This window comes from Aspergillus tanneri (genome assembly GCF_003426965.1).
Source record: "Aspergillus tanneri strain NIH1004 chromosome Unknown AapTan_5_pilon_pilon_pilon, whole genome shotgun sequence".
In the NCBI taxonomy this organism is placed as follows: Eukaryota; Fungi; Ascomycota; class Eurotiomycetes; order Eurotiales; family Aspergillaceae; genus Aspergillus; species Aspergillus tanneri.
The window spans coordinates 2,282,670-2,302,124 of record NW_022984632.1 but is presented as its reverse complement, the minus strand read 5'-3'; the positions used below and the strand labels follow the sequence as shown (position 1 = coordinate 2,302,124).

At 46.1% G+C, this 19,455-nt stretch overlaps 8 protein-coding genes across 8 annotated transcripts; 3 read left to right on the top strand and 5 right to left on the bottom strand.

Annotated features, from left to right (window-relative positions):
* Positions 1 to 287: 287 nt before the first annotated feature.
* On the top strand, positions 288 to 1,599 carry ATNIH1004_010176 (uncharacterized protein; the record flags this gene model as incomplete). Its single annotated transcript, XM_033574751.1, has 2 exons — positions 288 to 370; positions 450 to 1,599. 2 exons carry the CDS (start codon positions 288 to 290, stop codon positions 1,597 to 1,599), a joined length of 1,233 nt encoding a protein of 410 aa, XP_033422769.1.
* Positions 1,600 to 2,337: 738 nt separating this feature from the next.
* On the bottom strand, positions 2,338 to 3,394 carry EGD1 (nascent polypeptide-associated complex subunit family protein; the record flags this gene model as incomplete). The annotated part of the gene is made up of 3 exons (XM_033574750.1): positions 2,338 to 2,585; positions 2,724 to 2,894; positions 3,349 to 3,394. The coding sequence occupies 3 exons, from the start codon at positions 3,392 to 3,394 to the stop codon at positions 2,338 to 2,340; spliced, it is 465 nt and encodes a 154-aa protein (XP_033422768.1).
* A 977-nt stretch (positions 3,395 to 4,371) lies between these two features.
* On the bottom strand, positions 4,372 to 5,487 carry ATNIH1004_010174 (putative short-chain dehydrogenase/reductase family protein; the record flags this gene model as incomplete). Its single annotated transcript, XM_033574749.1, has 2 exons — positions 4,372 to 5,219; positions 5,295 to 5,487. The coding sequence occupies 2 exons, from the start codon at positions 5,485 to 5,487 to the stop codon at positions 4,372 to 4,374; spliced, it is 1,041 nt and encodes a 346-aa protein (XP_033422767.1).
* Positions 5,488 to 5,991: 504 nt separating this feature from the next.
* On the top strand, positions 5,992 to 6,778 carry ATNIH1004_010173 (uncharacterized protein; the record flags this gene model as incomplete). The annotated part of the gene is made up of 4 exons (XM_033574748.1): positions 5,992 to 6,033; positions 6,084 to 6,102; positions 6,151 to 6,209; positions 6,281 to 6,778. The coding sequence occupies 4 exons, from the start codon at positions 5,992 to 5,994 to the stop codon at positions 6,776 to 6,778; spliced, it is 618 nt and encodes a 205-aa protein (XP_033422766.1).
* Positions 6,779 to 7,057: 279 nt separating this feature from the next.
* ATNIH1004_010172 (palmitoyl-(protein) hydrolase) lies at positions 7,058 to 8,030 on the bottom strand (the record flags this gene model as incomplete). The annotated part of the gene is made up of 6 exons (XM_033574747.1): positions 7,058 to 7,163; positions 7,225 to 7,389; positions 7,457 to 7,605; positions 7,672 to 7,725; positions 7,782 to 7,884; positions 7,948 to 8,030. The coding sequence occupies 6 exons, from the start codon at positions 8,028 to 8,030 to the stop codon at positions 7,058 to 7,060; spliced, it is 660 nt and encodes a 219-aa protein (XP_033422765.1).
* A 2,476-nt stretch (positions 8,031 to 10,506) lies between these two features.
* Positions 10,507 to 11,954, bottom strand: ATNIH1004_010171 (uncharacterized protein; the record flags this gene model as incomplete). The annotated part of the gene is made up of 2 exons (XM_033574746.1): positions 10,507 to 11,861; positions 11,915 to 11,954. The coding sequence occupies 2 exons, from the start codon at positions 11,952 to 11,954 to the stop codon at positions 10,507 to 10,509; spliced, it is 1,395 nt and encodes a 464-aa protein (XP_033422764.1).
* A 952-nt stretch (positions 11,955 to 12,906) lies between these two features.
* ATNIH1004_010170 (uncharacterized protein) lies at positions 12,907 to 15,768 on the top strand (the record flags this gene model as incomplete). The annotated part of the gene is made up of 8 exons (XM_033574745.1): positions 12,907 to 12,912; positions 13,644 to 14,295; positions 14,468 to 14,486; positions 14,547 to 14,628; positions 15,035 to 15,067; positions 15,130 to 15,398; positions 15,464 to 15,597; positions 15,662 to 15,768. The coding sequence occupies 8 exons, from the start codon at positions 12,907 to 12,909 to the stop codon at positions 15,766 to 15,768; spliced, it is 1,302 nt and encodes a 433-aa protein (XP_033422763.1).
* Positions 15,769 to 16,049: 281 nt separating this feature from the next.
* Positions 16,050 to 16,819, bottom strand: ATNIH1004_010169 (putative GPI anchored protein; the record flags this gene model as incomplete). The annotated part of the gene is made up of 2 exons (XM_033574744.1): positions 16,050 to 16,328; positions 16,403 to 16,819. The coding sequence occupies 2 exons, from the start codon at positions 16,817 to 16,819 to the stop codon at positions 16,050 to 16,052; spliced, it is 696 nt and encodes a 231-aa protein (XP_033422762.1).
* Between the last annotated feature and the right edge of the window lie 2,636 nt (positions 16,820 to 19,455).

Genomic DNA, 19,455 nt, shown 5'->3' with positions numbered 1-19,455 from the left:
GTTCAAAGAGAAGTCATGTTTATTCAAAGAAACCATTTCCCAAATGGGTATACACTCCAGTGAAGATCCGCGGTCACGTGGTCATCTCCGGGCGAACGCACTGTTTATGGCGGAGCCAAAAGTTTTGGTCCGCAACTACCTTAGCAGAGTATCTCCTTCACGACCAGCTCAACTGTCTGCACTGTGTTGGCAGTTATTTTGTGCTATATTTGCCTCTGGTCTCTTTGCCTTATTTCATTTATTTTTTTTCCTCTTAAACCAAGGAGCTCAGTTCTCCTCTCTTCAGCATGGAATACCATTTTGTTCCTCTGGAGGAGCGCGCAAAAGACGACAAAGGGAATCTTCTGCCCTGGGGATATGTCTACAAAGAGTAAGTCCGACAGCCCCATTAACGACAAATTTGCTGTCACCGCTATTACAGATTAGCTAATATTGTTCGAATTCAACAGCGAAGCCCGTAACCCCCGACGACCACCTGAGGAAACAGGACCCTTTGGAAAACGACGAAATGCTCGCTATGAACATGCTCGCTCACGGACACGGACTGGCACCCCAGGAAAGAGGGATAACCCGAACGTTGTCGAATTTGGGCGCCTGTTCGCTCAACAGCAGGAGGAGGAGAGCAGCCGCAGCAAAACCTTGCCCAAGTCGTCATCTTCCTCGAACCTCGAGAACTCATGGAAGCAGACAGAAAAGGTCGCTACTGAATGCATGCTCTATGGTTACCGGAGCAAAGACTCAGAGTGGAAGGCCATTGATAAGTTTGAGCGGATTTCGCGCGGCGTAATTTATGAGGACTATCCTCGTACGGACCCCAACTCTTCGAGTGGATATGCCCAGCTTCTTAGCGGTGGTGATGTGGTTATTCGTGCGAACTTGTCTGCGGATGCGAATCGTAAATCGAAGCGATATGCTGGTGGATTTAACTGGATCAAGGTCACGTTTGACTCGACTATCGCTGCGGATCGAGCCTGTTTCTTTTCCCCCCAGGAGATCGATGGTCACCTTGTATTTTGTGAGCTGTTTCATGGCCAAGGTCCTACGGAGGATGTTCCTATCCCTGTCGACTCATCCTTTTCCAGCAAATTTAATTCGAGACAAGCACGGACCTTGACTAGTTCTCATTCCACTGCATTCCTCACTATGGATAAAGAGCGGCCGTCGACGTTACCGCGATCATTTGCGATCAACAACCTTTCTACTGTGCCTGACGTCGAGGAAGATGAGTCTTTCGATTCCACAAATACAGCAAGTTCGGCAACGGCTACTGGCGTGGACCAAGCTTCGCCTGTCCATCAACGAAATGTCGCCCAGGAAGTGAAACCCGAGTCTGAGTTCATGACGCATATTCCGACAGTCCGTCGAACGAAATTGCGCCCGATAACCGAAGCCCTCCCTCCCCAGCCAACAGTTACGGAGCGTGTTCTGCGGTCGATTCCGATCCTCAGCTGGTTCACAGGCGATATTGTAGGAGACGGACCCCAGCTCCGGGAAGATGGGACGTTTGACTATGACAAGTCCAACACCTATTGGCGCTTCTGGCACATGGTTGATCGGGTCCTCGGGACCGACATTTGTGGACTGAGAGAAGAATCTTGAACCTTCAGTTTCTCGGTCTTTATGATTATCACGAAGTCCTCCACATTCAATGCCTGTTAGATATAGATGCTGGTATCTCCCAATAGGCCCCAATGTGTGTGATCTGGTGGTGTCTTTAGCACACCATTTATCAATTGGCAGCTGCTTCTCAGACGATTTTATTGTCAACATGTCTAGGGCAGTTTTACGTAACTGTATGCTATCAATCTTGTCCTCTGACATTTCAGATATCTTGTCTCGTTCTATATGATTTTACGGCATGGCTTGGGCGCTGGGGATGTTTCCTTTAGATGCATGGATAGGAGGGATATAAAACAATCAATCTGACCACATGACATTTGCTTTTCCAGCTCGTAGTACTACATAACCCAGAGCTAGAATCGAGTACGCAATCCACCCTAAATTTCCACGGATAACATCATTCAAGACATGTCCGGGTGAAAACAAATCCATCTCTTCCTACTTCTCGCAAACACCATCCATAGCAGATATCAATACTGCTTGTAGACAGGTAACATAGGTACGGTACTAACAGTACCTACTTCACAGCTCGAGACATCTCTTCTGCTTCCATCCCAATCGCACCTGCAGACAGACATCCTTGGCATTAGACATACAAGTCCAACTCCAGCCCGTAGAGCATGGAACAGCAAGATGTTCAGGAAAACCGAAGAAACATAGAAAAAATAAATAAAAAGGCTCACTGCTTTTTTGTTTTGTATCAATTAAACAAATAATTTACTCAACATTGCTCTCGAAGTTCTCGCCCTCAACCAGATCGGGAATATCATCCTCCTCATCGTCCTTCTTACCCTCACCACCGGCCTGGTTCTTCTGCATGTTCTGGTAGCTCTCAGCAAGCTTGCGCAGGGACGCAAGGCTGTCGGGTCCGAGCTGGTTCAGGATACCGGGGACAAGCTCGGTGAGTTCCTTCTCCTCGCCGTTACCGTACAAAGCGAAAGTGTTCGAGGGGACGGAGGCGTGGACTAGATAGTAATAAGACATGAATTGTTAGTATTTCTTTTTTCTTCCACTAGATTTGCGCCGGTAACGATTGGCCGGTTGGTGTTGTCGTATGTAATATTGAACGTGAAATTTGGTGTGGAGGGGAAAGTCAACCATACCCTTGGGAGCACCGAAGTGGATGACGTTTCCGTCCTCCTTGAACATGTTAACCTCCTCGATGGCCTGGATAGGCTGCACGTTCATCTTCTTGAGGGTGGCCTGTAGCTTCTTGTCATCGGCGCCGGACGACTTGTGGACTTTCTTGACCTTGCGGCGGGGAGTACCCTTGCCTCTGTTTTTATGTTAGCGATTGGGGTTCGATTGGTGGTTTTGCATATAGGCGAGAGAGGGGATTCAATTGTTGGATGGTTGGATTCGTGTGGGATTGTCGCGAGTGAAGAAATAGGGGTTTTGGAGAAAGTAAAATATGTCGATATACGTACCCTGTTCGACACAAAAGGAGGGTTCACGTTAGCTCTCAGGACTTCATTGGAATAATTGCAGATGATCATTTCGCGACACTGATAGAGGCCATGTGTTTCCATAAGAACCCCTTAAGGCAGTTTCTCCCTTTTATTTTATTTTATTTTATTTTTTATTTTTCCTCCATCACAGAATTCTACCTCTCTTGTCCTCCTCATGGCCTATATCCAGAATCGCTTTTCCATCGGTCGGGAATCCCGAAACCGAGCAAGTCCACCAAAATAAAGAGAAGAAGAGAAAGAGAAAAAAGGTATAACATACCAATCCGCACGCTAGCCTGCATCCGAGCCAACTTTGCCTGATCCATTGTGACGAGTTTGGGGGGTTTCGAGGGAGAAGTTGTTCGAAGAACCTGGTGGGATAGACGTCAATAATCCGGATCTGTGGAACTCGGTAAGGCTTTTGGCACAAATGTGCGGGCGCCAAGCTTTGAAAGCGCTGGGATATACTTGCACCGGTCGGAGGGGATCGGTATCGAAGAGAATTGGTCCCGTCGAGGGATTCAAGATCAAGGGAGCAGAACAGGAGACGACCTACCGAAGACTGGAGGGGGTTGCGTTGCGTGGGTGAGTAAGAGGAGGGTGAGGCGAAGTCGGTGGAAGTCGAAGTTGATGAGGTTTGTGTGGGGAGTTTGCGCCTCTTGATGACTTAAGTCCCTTCTGCCTGCGAAAACGGAACCTCCAGTCTACTGTGGCTTTGTCTGTCTACGAGGGTTTTACGTCTCTACGATGGAGTATGTAGGTTCTAGGTAGTTGGACGGTTTTTATCTGCCTTCTGAGACTGATGTTCCTGGATGATTTCGCTGTGGGTTCACATTGGCTTCTCGAGGATCTCTGAGGCTGCTCGGCTAAACCCTAACGAACGATACTTCGGGGGCTTCTGTCATGAGGGAGTGTCGAGCCCGCAAACTGCCAACTAGGAAATTACGACTGTCAAGAGATGACAGTCGATCGCAGTGCAGTGTTCATATCATTTACTATTGTCTGAAGATCCAATGGCTCTGGATTCAAATTGGCGTTGACTGGAGATTTCGCCCAGCAAATCTCATCGCTGCCGACCGCTATCTTATGCCCAATCGGGTAATCCGAGCGACTCGCTTCCAGTATAGACAGAGGAGGCGTTTGTTTGACATCTATTCTGTCCGTAGTATTATTGTTACTTAGTTATTAGATATTGAATTGCTGGATACCAAATAATGCTCCATTCAGTACAGCCGGCTACTAAGTGGTTTGGCATTGACATTTTCTACTTCGCTAAGCACAATTGGATCAAGTAAGCTGAAATTCAACTCCTCTCAGCAATCCCCTTTTCCGTCCACTCCCACAGCTTTCGAGCCATGTCTGCATCGTCGGTGTACCTACAAGAACCGCGTATCCCGATGGGAACGTAGTACCCCCCGTTTATCAAGTTCTCTCTTGTCGTTCCAGACGCCCAGAGCTGGTTCATCGCTCCAGTGCGTACAGTACGGGAGACCAGGGAAATAAAATTAACACCCATGTTCAATATGATGCCCATTGCCTTGGTGTGGTTGTACAATTCACTAGCTATCACCCCTGGATGAAGAGAAACTGAGAGAAGCTCCGGGTAGCGTCGAGCAAGCTCAGATGCAAACAGGACATTGGCAGCCTTGGAAGCAGCGTATCGAGTGAATGGCCCTGTGGCCAGCAGTGATGGTGTGGACGTCATCACCTCAAATGAGGGAGCAGCACAGTGTCCCAGAGAGCTAACCGTCACTATCCTCACATCTGGTGCAGGACCTGCGCTCGCGACAGTCTTTTGGAGTGTAGGGAGGAGCAATTTGGTGAGCAAAAAGGGGCCGATATAATTTGTACCCAGCTGGATCTCGAACCCTTCCTCCGTGAGACCCGGTGGGTTTGCCATGACGCCAGCGTTGAGAATCAACAGATCCAGGCGATCACACTCCACACTGAATTTCTTTGCAGCCGCATGGATGGACTGGAAAGACGCTAAGTCTAATGGTATGTGTCTGATATCGACAGGCTCCGATAGGGTTTCTTGGATAGAAGTGATGGCATCGCGGGCTTTGGTCTCATTCCGAGCTGCTAGGTAGATGCGGGAAGGACGATGGTGGGCAAGTTGGAGGACGGTTTCTTTTCCAAGGCCGGTATTGCCTGTAGTAATGGAGGCCTTGTTAGTATTTAAAAACTGTGAGGAGAGGACACCAAGCTCCTAGCGGGAGTTCTTACCCCCGGTAATAAGTACAACTTTCCCAGAAAGATCACCTATATCTCGCTGCGGCTCAAAAGACGAACCAAACAAACCAAAAGTTAGCTCATTGACGGTGGGACCAACACTGGCAAAGAAGTCCACTGGGTGACACAGGGCTCGGAGAATGATGGATCCAGCAGCGGGCGCATGCTGAAGAAGGCCGGACGACATGTTGACAGGACCAACTGAGAGAGGCTGTATTATAAATAATACCTCTAAGTCAAGCGATAAGTGAACCACGTCTTCTGCGCTGATGATGGTCTTAAGACCACGCTGGTAAGCTGTCCATAAAAACCGACATCATATTCATAACTTGGATGACAGGCCTCAAGTGGCCGAGGCCGAAAACTCCCGCATTGTATTAAGTAAGATCGCCAACAGCCTGTGATGTGAAGAAGTCAGGTTTGGAGCCAAATCCTGCGAACCTATTTATAGTAGTTGGCGTAGTAACTAAGGCAGTTGTTGTGAGGAATATAATTCTCAAGTTGATTGTGTTGACTGTGGTGTACAGGTTTTGGTTAGCAAGATTCCGGTAATCCCGTGCTTTCATGCATGATTGACAACCACAAACGATACGATCTCTCCGCAATTTCAACAAACAACCAAGTTGGGATTGCAAATTATCAACTAACGGGGAAAATTTGATATTGCAAAGAATACAACCTCGACGTCACGATGCGATTTCTCTGTTTACACGGCTCAGGCACCAGCGGGGAAGTAGGTCAAACTTACCCCTGATTGAACCAGATGTTGACAAAGCTGGATAGATCTTTGAGATCCAATCTGGTATTTCCTGTAGCCTCTCTGGATCGCGAACATTCTAACCGTTAACAGGTGGACTGAGCCAGGCCTTAGCAGAGAAAGGCCATGAATTCATATACATCGATGGAAACGTAGAAGCTTTAGTCGAACCGGGTATGTCACGATCGGACTTCTCTAATCTAACTCTCTAACTTTCATCCAGAGCTCGCAGGCATCTGCGACGGACCCTTTTTACAACCATTATCCGCGCGACGTCGCACCCGGCGATGACCTAGGCCGGGCCAGAGACCACATCATGCAAATCATTAAAAAGCAGGGACCCTTTGATGGTGTTATGGGCTTCTCACAGGGGGCGGCTCTTGCATTTTCCCTTCTCGCTCATCACGCCAAGAGTCATCAGACTCCTCTTTTCAAGGCAGCAGTGTTTATTTGCGCTGCCTCGCCGTTCGAGAGCACCGGGAAGGAGATCATTAGTATGCCTCCCGGGGAGTATGTGCTTAGTATTCCCACGACACACATTGTTGGGAAGCAAGATGTTCTCTACCCGGCCAGTATGCACCTGTATAGCCTGTGTGACCCGTCAAAGGCTGAATTCTATGACCACGGATCAAGGCACTTGATTCCGTTTGATATCAACAACACCAATGCTATGATTGCTGCGATTGAAAAATCTATTGAGCGGGCTACGAAGGGCGAGTAGAAATTTCAGGAAGAGTATATAGAACAGACTAGTTTGAAATGGTTGTGAAGGTCTTATATGTGGCCTGAAAATAATATCTAGAATTGGGCCATTAGAGATGATGAAACATTAACGATCATCGTATGTTCAATGCTGTTTGCTTGGGGCATCTTCTTTATCCTTCGAACTATATCTAGAGATGAGTACTGCGACACACAAAATTATAAGACCCAATCCGAGGCTGTATTTCAGATCCGTACCCTTGAAGCCCCAATTCTGGTTATTATTGCGGTTGCGAAGTCATAATCCGGCGGAATCCTGACGATCACCCTGGGGAGGAATAGCCTTTTGAAGGAATTTTTCAAGATCTTCGATTTCTAAGGGATCCGCAGAGTGGCCCAGGTTACTGTTTCAAATCATTAGCAAAACACCAACCCTGGTCCAAATATATAACAAGAGACACTCACGCATAAGATTCGAATTGGACATCCTCCAATCCCATATCGGTCAATGTCTTCGCCGACTTTTTGCCGAAATCATATTTCACCACCTCATCCTCCAAGCCATGTCCCAAGAAGAAAGGCGTCCTCTTGTTCGGCCAGTCCTCTGGGATGTAGTTCTTGATGCGATCACTGATAACACGAGAGACCAAAGACTCCACCGAATTTCTCTTTATTCGTAATCCCAGTAAACACAGACATCGCACCGCCCTGCGAGAATCCACCGAGTACAATACGGGAGGGACTTATCCCCTTGTCAATCTGTTCCTTGATCAGAGTATTGAAGTAGTCGCGAGACCGAAGGATACCGGGCTCGTCTTGGTGGTTGAGAGCTTCTTCGAAATCCAGCTAGCGAACGCAAGTCTATTAGTTCCGTGGCTAACCTGTAAAGGTGAAAAGCATCGAATCACTTACATCACGACCGAGTTTAGCAATATCATACCACCCAGGCATGGTCATTCCGAAGTTCTATGGTTTGGGGTCCTTAGTATAAAGATTCCTGCGAAGGGATCAAACGCGCATACCACTGTGATGGGAATCATGGGAGCATTGGGAAAGATAAAGGCCACTTCGTCAAACATGCCACGACGGCGCCAATTCTGAGCGAGTGCCATCCATCCAGCACCACTACATGTAGCACACTCTGTTGTTTAGCCGACACAGACCACTATATCAGCTCAAGTTACCAACCTATCGCCCAGCCCATGGGCCATGATCACCGTGGCGGTGTGCTTCTTCAGCGCCGGGACAACGTAAGGAGCACGAGATGCCATTTTGTTTTTTTATCCTAGTATGATGAGCAGCAAGGAAGATGAAACCTTTGGAGGGGGATTCTGCCGCCGAGGCAATCTGGATCCCCACCCCACCGCCTTCACGCCTACCGTACTTCACCGCCCAACGATCGGAACCACCAAACGATCGATTTTGTATACACCGACATTTCGTTTCGTAGACTTTATACCATGATAGCTCTGTTAATATGGGATCAATTGAATCAGCGTTAGAAGATTTGAAATTTTTGTGACCAGGAGAAGTTCCTAACTATATTTTTTTTGCGAAAAAGTATGGTGTGCACCAAGTAACCCTGTCAAGGCATTATAAATGGCTACAAGGCTTCAGGAAGGACTACTACAAAGGACAGCAATTGCTCACCCACCAACAAGAAAAATTACTAGTTAGATGGATTAATAGGCTCTCTAGCAAAGGCTTATATATCTCTGCTTTAATGATAAGGAATTTTGCAGAGGAAATGGTAAAAAAGCCACCAGGAAAAAACTGGGCAACCTGCTTTATAAAGAGACACCAGAAGGACCTTATCTCTCGCTATACAACTGGTATGGACTCTTCACGAAAAAAGGCTAATTCAGCCCTTAAATATACTTTATATTTCGAGTTTCTGGCCCAGAAAATTAATAAATATAATATCCAGAAGGAGAATATCTACAATATGGATAAAAAAGGCTTTCTTATTAGTATCCTTTTAAAAGCCAAAAGGATCTTCTCCAAGCAGCAATTCGAGAAGGATGGCATTCAGCAACGGCTTTAGGATAAATAGATAACCTTAATTGCGTGTATCTGTGCAGATAGGACCTTATTATTCCCAGGTCTTATTTACCAAACTGCCTCCAGCAAGATACAAAATACCTGGCTGTAAGACTTCGATCCAACTAAACATCCTTGCTTCTTTGGAGACTCACCAACTGGCTGGACTAATAATAAGGTGGGATTTGCATGGCTTTAAGATATCTTTAACAGGGAGATAAAGGAGAAAGCTGGAAGGAGTTGGAGGCTTTTAATTCTAGATAGCCATGGCTTACACCTTACCAGAACTTTTATTAAGTTCTATATAGTAAATAGGATTTATTTAATAATCTATCCGCCTTATTCAACTTATTCGCTGTAGCTATTAGATATTGGGATCTTTTCACCACTTTTAACAGCCTATAGCAACAGTTTGGAGCATTTTTTATAAAGAAGGCCTAAGCATATTAGAAAAGGGACTTTTCAGGCTATTCTGCAGAGCTGGGAGAAGGCCTTAACAAAGAAGAATATTGATTCTTATAAAGCTACTGGGATAGCTATGGATCCAGAAATGTTTTAAAGCGCTTAGAAAAGAGAGCAGAGGCCTTTATTAAGTCTCTAGCTTCAGTATTCAAGCAGATACTGGAAAAGGATTAAAGGCTTCTAAAGAAGGTGGTTGCTGATATCTATAATTAAAATACCAAGAAGCTGGGTGCAACTTTTATAAGCTTGCTACCCAGAATACTTTGCTTAAACTACGTTATAAAGGCTTAGAGACAGCTCTTACCAATAAGAAGAAAAGGTGGCAGTATTAGAAGCTATTACAGTTCTAATTACAAGCAACCTGAACATGGTGGTGCAATCTTTTATTTACCTAAAAAAATCCAGCAAGCTCTCCAGCTTTATAACAAGAAGGAGAAAGCTATACAGCTTGCTAAGGCTTCAAAAGAGGAGAGGAAGATCCGCTGTTAATAGGAGAAGGAAGATAAGCAGCGCTTACTTAAAAAAAGAAAAAGAACTAAGGTTGCTGAGAAGGAATTAAGACTGCTAGAGACAGAGTAGAAAAAGCAACAGAAGGAGAAGGATTGCATAGCTAAAAAGGCAGCTAAATAACTCCAAAAGGATATCCAAAATACCAAAACCACTAAGAAAAAGGCCTCCAAGTCCTCTACAACTCAAAATGCTACAGTTGGTGGCCCTCCAGCTCCTGAAGTTACTGAGGGGTTTCCAACTACATCTATACGCTCAGGCAGGCAAATCCACCTCCCACAGAGGTTTCGGGAGCTCTAAAAAGGGTGGATATCTTTATTTGTATCTACACTTTACTCCACCAGACACTTGTTAGATAATTTTATTTGTGTGTGGCTGAATTGCTTCATTTGTTGCCTCTTCTAGTACTATGAAATCGATCGTTTAGTGGTTCCGATCGTTGGGCGGTGAAGTACGGTATCCTCTAGGTCTGATAATTAACTTTTTTGACTTATTCAACACATGGATTATGGTTATTTAGAATTACTTACAGTTAATCAATAGTAGATATTTATGTGGTTTTTAGTTGCCATAATTATCGTCTTTTCATGCTGCTTAGCAGATCTAACCTTCATCATGTTAAAACATATATATCTGGTGATTGCCTCTAGGCAATGGTCTATACTAAACATTAAAACAATGACATAGAAATTTATATGTTGATACTTGCTTGCCCAGCCATTAACAGTCCGCACGAAGTTACTTATCTGTGCACAGACCTTGTAGCTCTGCCTTTGCCGTCTGAACCACCAACGAAATCAGGCTTTCTTCCACAACTCCCTTCTGCCACGTGAAGCATAGTACGAGACATCCATCTGCTCCTGTCACAGCAGATATCTCAATTGCACTTCCGGTGATATTTGCGCTTTGAGAGAAGACCATTCGTCCCATTTGCGGCATCGAGGGGTCGTGTGGATGATTGGATCGCATGGCTCCAATATTTGACAACTCGAAACTGGAATCTCGTTCTTTTCCCAGCTTGGACAAAAAAAGTTCCTCTTGGATATCTTCTACATATTTGAGAAGGCTTAGAGATGCGTCTCTGCCTTGTAAATTCAACACTTTTTCAATTGTTTCACGAGCCCGCTTAGCCTCGCTCCATGGGAAGGAATCTTGGGTCGATTCGTGACGGTTGTGCGTGTCTTTGTAGTCTTGCACCCAACAGCCCAGGGAGTCTACTGTAATGATACCCGAAAGCCATCTACGGGTGGAGATAGCGCCGACGCATTGGAGCTGTGTGTACCTCTCGGGGAGATGGGCGAACAGAGAACGGGCGATAATTGTCTGCAGGGTTGCTGTAATCGTTGTATCATTCTGGCGACATAAATCCTTGAAAGACGAAGTCATTGACCGAGAGCACACAAAGTGTCGAAAGTCCGTTTCCAACGGCGAAGCAATCTTAGAGCCCGTCCATAATCCGGGATCCCTTGGAGACCAAATTTTGGCTCGGAATATCGCAGTGGCAATGTACCACAAGGACAATGGAAGAGGATGGACCTCCTCTATACTTGACAGGAGAGGCATTTCAGGCGGCAAAATGATGTGTTTGACCTCTCCAGAGGCTAACGACGCGGAATTTTGTAGTGCCTGCAGGAATGCCCTATGGAAGGCCATTCCAGACCCCCCATCGCTAATAGCATGATGGAAAGTGTAGGCAGCTGTAAATTGCCGCTTATTTGCAGTATCGGTCAAGATGCAGAGTCTCCAATGAGGATACGGTGGTGTAAATCCAGTATTGTGTTGGGCTTTCAGCAGTGCTTCGAGCTCCTGGTCTTCCTCATCTTCACCAGGAAAGCCACGAGTGCGGTCTTGGAAAGAAACCGCCTGGTCAAGATCTATCTGTGGGAGTCGGACAAAGTAGGGTTTCTTGGTGTCTTCCCCTACAGGAATAGCAGCGAGGGCTGGATGTTGACCGATGAGTGTTTCACAAGCTCTATATACGTAGTCCTTCACGGGAAGAGCAAAGCTCTCAGGTAAAATGTAATTTGCGGCCACTTCAGCATTGTAGTAGAACTTGAGGTGGTGCCGAGCAGTCGAATATTTCTCTAGTCCACCTGGTGCTAGTAAGCTAATTGTAGTGTTAGAGGATCATATTTAATTGACTCACCAACGGACCGGAGCTTCTCGAATTGCTCAGTTCCACTCATTCTATATACAAATAAAACAAACAAAACGGATATAAGTTTTCTGTGCGATACGAGTTTTGCAAGTTTTAAATGTCCATTGGTTCGAGCCTAGCCGTTTATAAAACTGGCTACACGTGACCATCAGCAATAAAAGGATCATTATACGTGAAACAATAGTAAATGAAAGACTGTTTATATACTGAATGACTTCCCGATAGCCGTCTTGTAATCATCGCCCGCCTCGACCTCTAAGTATATAAGAACTGCCTCGCTGTTCTAACCTTCCCTCACCCCAACTTCTTCCTTTCCCCAGAATGAAGATTTAAATAGAAACAGAGAGCATGGATACGATTATGTTCATCTTGTCCATTGTAGAGAAGAGATATCCAAAGATTCTAGGATGACAGGGCCTTGTCCAGCAGTAATTTGCGTCATACTGAACAAAATAGTTATATTATTACTCCGTATCGATGGTAGATTTTCTCCTGCTCTAAATATAAGCCAATACACGTCAGAGGTCACCACCTATGGGTACGGAAAGCTCCTTAGCAATCTATTATTCCATAGTATTGTATTTATTGTAGAGAAATCTAAATATAAAACAAATCTAAATCTACAAATTTAAATCTCAAATTCCCATAATTGGCATTATTTGCGACAAGGGATGTGGATATATTGTAGCATGCTATAGTGAGTGACATACCTTTGTGATTGCGAAGAAAATAAGAAAATATGTGGTATTCTTACTGGTTGCAATGCCTAAACAATCAGGCAGATGATATCCTGCCGAGTATATTTCCCTGTACAAGCCCATGTAGCAGTCTCTAGGAGCTTTATTGGAGCGTCGTTCTCCCATGATACTGAACTTTGGTACCGAATCTATGTGGGCAAGCTCAGCACACCGTTGCCTGCGAGCCCATTCAGGAATGCACGTTGGCGTAACTTTCCAACACGGCAAAGTGGTCCGGACTCTATGAAAGTAAGGATACTTCGGACTCACGAAGTAGTATAGAAAAGGTAAGGAAATAAGGTTACAAGACGGTCTTTTTTTTAGGACACCATGTTACTAGCGAGTTCCTCACCCGTCTTCCTTGTAGCGTTAATGTGATTTCAAAAGGGTCCAACTTTGGTTGTGGTGTCCAGATACTTGAACCCTATAGATATCATGGCTGTTGCCGTGCTTCGTCAGATCCTACTACCTACAGACATGAAGGATATGCACCCTTCCACTCCATCAAAAGAACAGTGATTCTACGACCTAATATTCGACCTTTGTCCACAACTCAATGCTCTTATTCTATCACACTAGCCTAGCTGCAACCCTCCCCAGCTCACAATCTGCCCTCTTCACTCACACCCCACACACATATAATAACCAAACTTGAGCCCACTACAACCATCCCAAACAGCCGGACTCTATGAGTAAAACTGGTTAGATGGGATGCCAGTTAGTTTAGTCCAGCGGATTAAATTCAACACTTTCAACACTGTTTCGCTCGTGCCCAACTTACATTAGAAAGCGCGATACCGTATTCTGCTGCGAGATCATAACAGCCATCGCCTTCGATTAATTCGTGATAGGCCTTGCAGGAAGAGGTAATACCAGATTGGGTGGGAGAGGGTACACCCGCGCCGCCGCCGCCGCTGCTGCTGGTAGTAGTCGTACGTGGATCCCTCGACTCTAATACAGACGTAATACTCTGTTTTTAGGGTGCGGCGGTCATCGCCGACGCCTGGATTCCAGGTGTAGAAATCAGCCAGGGTTATCCCATACTTGGCGGCCAAGGCGCTGCATTGGTCGCCGGAGACGAGATGGTATTCGTCACAGTTTGGTGCGGCTCCGTCCATTGTGAGAGATGGTGTAGCAGGGCCAATGGTAGTCGAAGAAGAAGCAGTAGTAGTGGTCGAAGACGAAGGAACTCCAACGCAGACACAGTACTCTGTCTTGAGCGTGCGGCAGTCATCGCCAACGCCGGAATTCCACGATATTCGAAGAAGGATCTTAACAGCGGTTCCTGTGTTCTGGATGAAGGGCTAGGGGTACCTGAGAGAGGCGTATTCCACGATGACGATGATGGTGATAGCGAGGATGTTTGGGACAATGGCAACCTGGAGCCATACAAGCCGCCTTCTTCCAAGCAGCTTCGTCGTCACCACAGAAAGACTGTGGTGGCAGCAGAAAACTGGCGATTGGCAAACGCCTCCTCTCCCGTGCAAGTCGTAGAATCGGTCTTCTACAAAGCGAGGAATGACGATGACACAGAGAAGCCAGATGCCGTCGACTTGTCGCAATTCTTCAACTACCAGTACTTCGCCTGTCCCGCTCGAGGAACGAGGAACCCGACCCTGACTGATTTCCGCTGTAAGCATTTCAAAACAGAGCCAAATGCCAATAATATTTTGCTAGCAGCAACGCCCAGATAACTGCTGGGTCTTTGCCTCTGGGTCCAGGCCCAAGCCAACGGCAATACCGCCTCGTTCGGGACATCTGCGACGGCTTCCTAGTTTCTTCGGACAACGGGCCCTGAGTTAAGACCGTCTTGTGCTGACATGGTACCCTAACCGTCGCGACGAGCGTGATGCCTATACATGGAACGAGTGATATGCTTACAGCGAGCAAAAGGGCAAGAATTACTGCACGGACCCGGATACCAGGCTCAAGACCGACCTAGGCATAACGACTAAAAGCTCCCTGGTGACTTGCGATGAGTTTCCTTTCGGCGAAACAGAGGAGGGGGCGGTTTTTTGCAAAATATGCTGCGCGGAAGGTTCCTCCGACGGCGAACCGTGTGCCTCGATGGCAACAGGATCTTCAGGGGAACTGCAACCGTATGTCTTCCTCGCTACCCCTTAAACCATGGACGGTGCAGTATTGACCTGCTGCAAAAAAAAAAAAAAAAAAAAAAAAAAAAAAATAGAAATGCTGAGCACACTATCCACAAATGTAGCGTATTATGACCGCGACGACGACGACACGACAGCGGAAGACTGAAAAAAAAAGATCGCTGGGCAAAGACGAAAACGACAGATGGACTTCAGGAAGCACCGAAGGTGAAATCAACCCTCCGGTGTTTGGCGGGCTGACTCGATACTATGACTAGATCATGCCTCTGGCCCATGGTATCGATCGGACTGTGAGTACTTCCCAAATTAACATATCTAGTTTGCACCATGCCTATGGCTGATTGCGGGATAGGAATGGGAGAACTCAGGCAGAACGCTGAGCTACAACTTCAAGCACAACTTCTGTTTGGCCTTTGGCCTGGCCTACATGACCAGTCTTAGCGAGACCTCCGATCAATGGGGGAACATGTCTATCCAAGACTGGACTCGTACCTCGGACGGAGGAGCTTGCAAGACTCCATCCGATGTTTTCTGTGCAATCAACGTTCACATCCAGCACAATGTCTATCGATTTGGCGGGTGCAATCGTATTTGCTACCACGAGCAGCGGGGAAGAGTTGTGTTAGGTAAGATATTTTATCCCCAGTCATTCATCCCTCCATCTAATACTCAGTACCCTACGTTAGGCTTTCGAAGACGACCAGGATATGCACGATGCAGGTCAACTTCGACGGGAGTCTCTTCGACGACCACCCTGCAACAGGCACTTGGTCCAAGCGAGATGCGGCGATTGGAAAATTTGGGGAGTGGGATATTGAAAGTGAGCCAGTCGACTGTTGTCCTCTTTTTGTCTCTTCAACTTCCTGGCATCGAAATTGACCCAGACCCAGAGGCCTGGTTCCCTCTTCCCGAAAATGAGTTCCAACTCAGTCCGGGCAATCTAATGTCTGAACACTTCGTGGAGAAGAAACTGTACTCGTATAGTAGCTAGGGATTGTCAATCTTACTAGTAGGATCCTCTGCTTTGTAATGCAAACACAGTAAATGCAATAATATTATGAACCGATGTAAACACTGACATTGCTAGTATATACAGAGTCTGTGTACATGCCGTTACAAATAATGGTCGTCACTCATGCTGCCGTTTTTCTTTTCTTTTCTTTTCTTCTCTTTCTTTGTTTCTTTCTTTCTTTTTTTTTTTTAAAAAAAAAACGGCCTGTTCGCACTTCATTTTCCCATAGTCATCATTCTGAATGGACGGGTATATCGGTCTTACAGAATCGTCATACCGCCAATAACTGCAGCGCCCAACATTCCCCAAGCGGCAGTCTCCAATGCAACAGCCCCACCAGTCGAAGCGGGGGAGTTGCCAGAGGAAGAGGAAGAGGGAGAGGATGACGAGCCGCCCTGAGCCTTGCCATCAGCAGTGGACTCGTTAGCATTGCGCCTTGCCGAATCCCCGGTGAACGGGGTGGACTTGACGCCAGTATTGTTCTTGCAGGAAGAGGGTTGCTCGGGTTTTGTAGACGAAGAAAACTGAATATCGGCGCACTGGAGAAAGTCAGTCAATTGATCGAAGCAAATAATTATATCAGGTTCCCGCTAAGGAAAAGAAGAAACCGTACAGAATAGAGACCTCCCGAGGGGTCACCATTGCTCTGCACTTGGATAGTTGCGTTCATGCCGTCGGTCAAATTCAGGCCCACCGCTGACGTATCGAAAGCGATATCTGGGATACAGAAAGCGCCCAGTCCCTCCACGCGAAAAGTCGGCCTAAGCGTGATGTTGAAGTTGCTGCCGGGATCATTTCCCAGAGCCAGAAGCACTTCCATAGCGGTCTGTGAATGGCCCAAACTAACGGCGACAGGAAGGGTGCCATCAGACAGGGAGACCTTGGTGCGGTCTGAGGAGGCAGAGAGACCACCGCAGGGGAATTGGCTCATTTTGTCTTCATTTTGACCGCGGCTTGCGGGGTATTCGAGTTTAAAATGGGCGGCAACTAAGGGCGCGATAGCTGCCAGGGAAACAACAGAGAGCCTCATGATGAATTTGATTCTATACAGATGCAGATAATAAAGGAGATAGGCGAGGATATGGGGGATTGAACAAGGGAGCTGTAGAAATGTGAAGAGCTGCTAGATATTCACCGAGGCGGAGTGGGGATGAGGGGAATTTGTACTCCATTATTTCCAATGGAAAGGGCAGCTGACAACAGCCATCAATATCGGCAAAATTAGCTTAATATGACAGATAAATTGAGCTGAGAGATGACACCACGACAAAGGAACGCTCGGACCCTGAGCCCGGCTGCAATGACAGCTCGACTGTAAGGAGAACGACACTTTTTACTTCCAGGGATAGCCGAACCATACTTGCCGGCATCCGCCATTCCCGAACCGGTTAGAAAATGTGCTCATATCTTCTCAGGTTGAAAGGTAAGATTGGACCTTGTACAGTTAATGATTCTTATTAAGTGGATTATAGGGGGCTTAAAATTGAATTAGTTCTTTCCATAATTTACTGGTGGCTGGTGTTGAGAGTGGTTCTTGAATAGTATAGACTGCAAAATGGATTTTCTTTCCTTTTCTTTCTTTTTCGGAATAAAGCCACGAGCATCGAGCAGCCTGGAAACTTTGCCAATAAATATACAGAAAGCCTTCACTTGCGCTAGGACTCAGCCGCGCAGTGACCAGGTATCGAGACTACGAGTGCCTGTTGACTTTCGTGACGGCCACAACAGATTCCCGAAGAGCATCGTTGATGGGCCCTTTCATTCCTTTCCACCCTTCAAGACCTAGTCGCAGTCGAGAGAGGATAAGTGATGAACACATTGAGACTGCCATGGAAAGGTCTATTCCTTGACTCACAAAGTACCGTCTTCTCTATCATTCTTTCTAAAAGTTACACCAAACAAAACCGTCGTCACTGCTATGACGCCTGCCAACGATGAATATGTACATGATCACCAGACGAGGATCTTGGCAATAGGTGTAAAAGCCATAGCCAGACACGCCCTGACCCTAGCCGTGGCGATCCACACTGATCGCTTCTTCCCTCTTTTTGCCAGACTTGCTTTCAACGTCATCTGATGCGTCCCGTGCGTATGGCAACGTCTGCTGTCCAAAGCTATATTGGTAGATATGCATGGAAAGTATGACGAGCAAGAAATAATCCGGATTTATTCCTCTAAGGTCGGCATTTCGGAATTGACTCCTAGGAGAGAGTCATTCCGATTCAAGTAATATAGCCAACTAGTCAGAATTTCTTCAGACTAAGCAAGGCAGTGAAATTGCAGGGAGAGCGTCGGAGGAAGGCTGGGCATGGCTGTGGGGGTTGTCATCGTCGTCCATCCAATAATGACATGGTACTTAAGGCAGGCTGACCTTAACTATCAGGGCATCACTAGTAAGGTTGGCAAAGTAGTAGCAATCAGTTGTTGAATACACGGTTTGTTGATACTCTAAATCCTCCTGATCGTAGGAGCAGCTTCCCCGCATTGACTGGCTTTTCCGAGATAAGGTCAAGCTTCACCTGCTGGGTGTCTAGTAACACATGTATCATATATGTAGCTAAGCTCTTTCATAAAAACCCTCCTGTAAAATACGTGGCTGGGATGTTTACTGCGCAATATGTGCCTCAAACATTTAGCAGAAATAGCAAGGCCGATTCAGATGAGGAAACCTTGAGACCTCTAGCTTGAAAGCCATGGGTAAGTGATGCGACAGGTTGAACAAGTTTATAGTTGGATTCTAAAGTATCTAGGTCTTTTCCAACTGGCCCCGGCAATTATTATGATTATGTGAGACATCCATATCACCAGTTGTAAGGTATATTCGGTATGTTAATGATACCATTAGGACCTGGTTTTGGTCACAACAGGCGATGGTTGGTTATGATATTTATATCTTTCTCCCTTAGCAATCTCCTAATATTTTTTTTTTTAGATACCAACATCCCTGAAAACGTCTATTTTCATACTTACGACTCTCATTTCCGTAGCAGCTGAGCTAAATCCTGTCGAGATGCCACAGCTGCCCAAGTATCTTGACTAGATTAAAGAAATTATAGCCAAGGAGAAAGAAACAGTTGAACGACGCGAGGCCCAAATGGAGTGGATTTATTCAACGAGCTTCCATACGAGTTACGGCACGAGATCATGGGTCTTATTCCCGCTCTGTCTGTGCATGCCCTGAAAACTGCGTCATGGCCGATGCATATGTCTCAGTTCTCATGGAAACGAAATTCGCATCTGATATGTCCTGGCTTTGGGAGCTTCGAGAGATGAAGCTTAGCCCATTCAGATCGCAGGTCACGGAGTATTAGCTCTATAGTATAGTTGCAGAAGCAAGTCTCGATATAACAAAGAGATTTTTGATTATATGCCGGGGCTTGTGACACCGGAGGATTTGGAAGTTTGTGAGACTATTCGATAGATGTATTTCGACAAATATGAAGAATAAGGGGGACAACAGCAGAGTAATTCGACGGCAAGCCCTAGTTATTTCATAATCCTAGAAAGAAATTACGTAGCGTAGGTATTGTGCGTAGTACACTCTTAACTAGCTATCGATATTAGATTATATAATCAAAGTCCAATGAAATAACAAAAACGAGTTCTCTGGTTGGGCTCTTAGGCACGAAATTTACTAAATTAGGAAGTTATACCCGTCATGGGTAT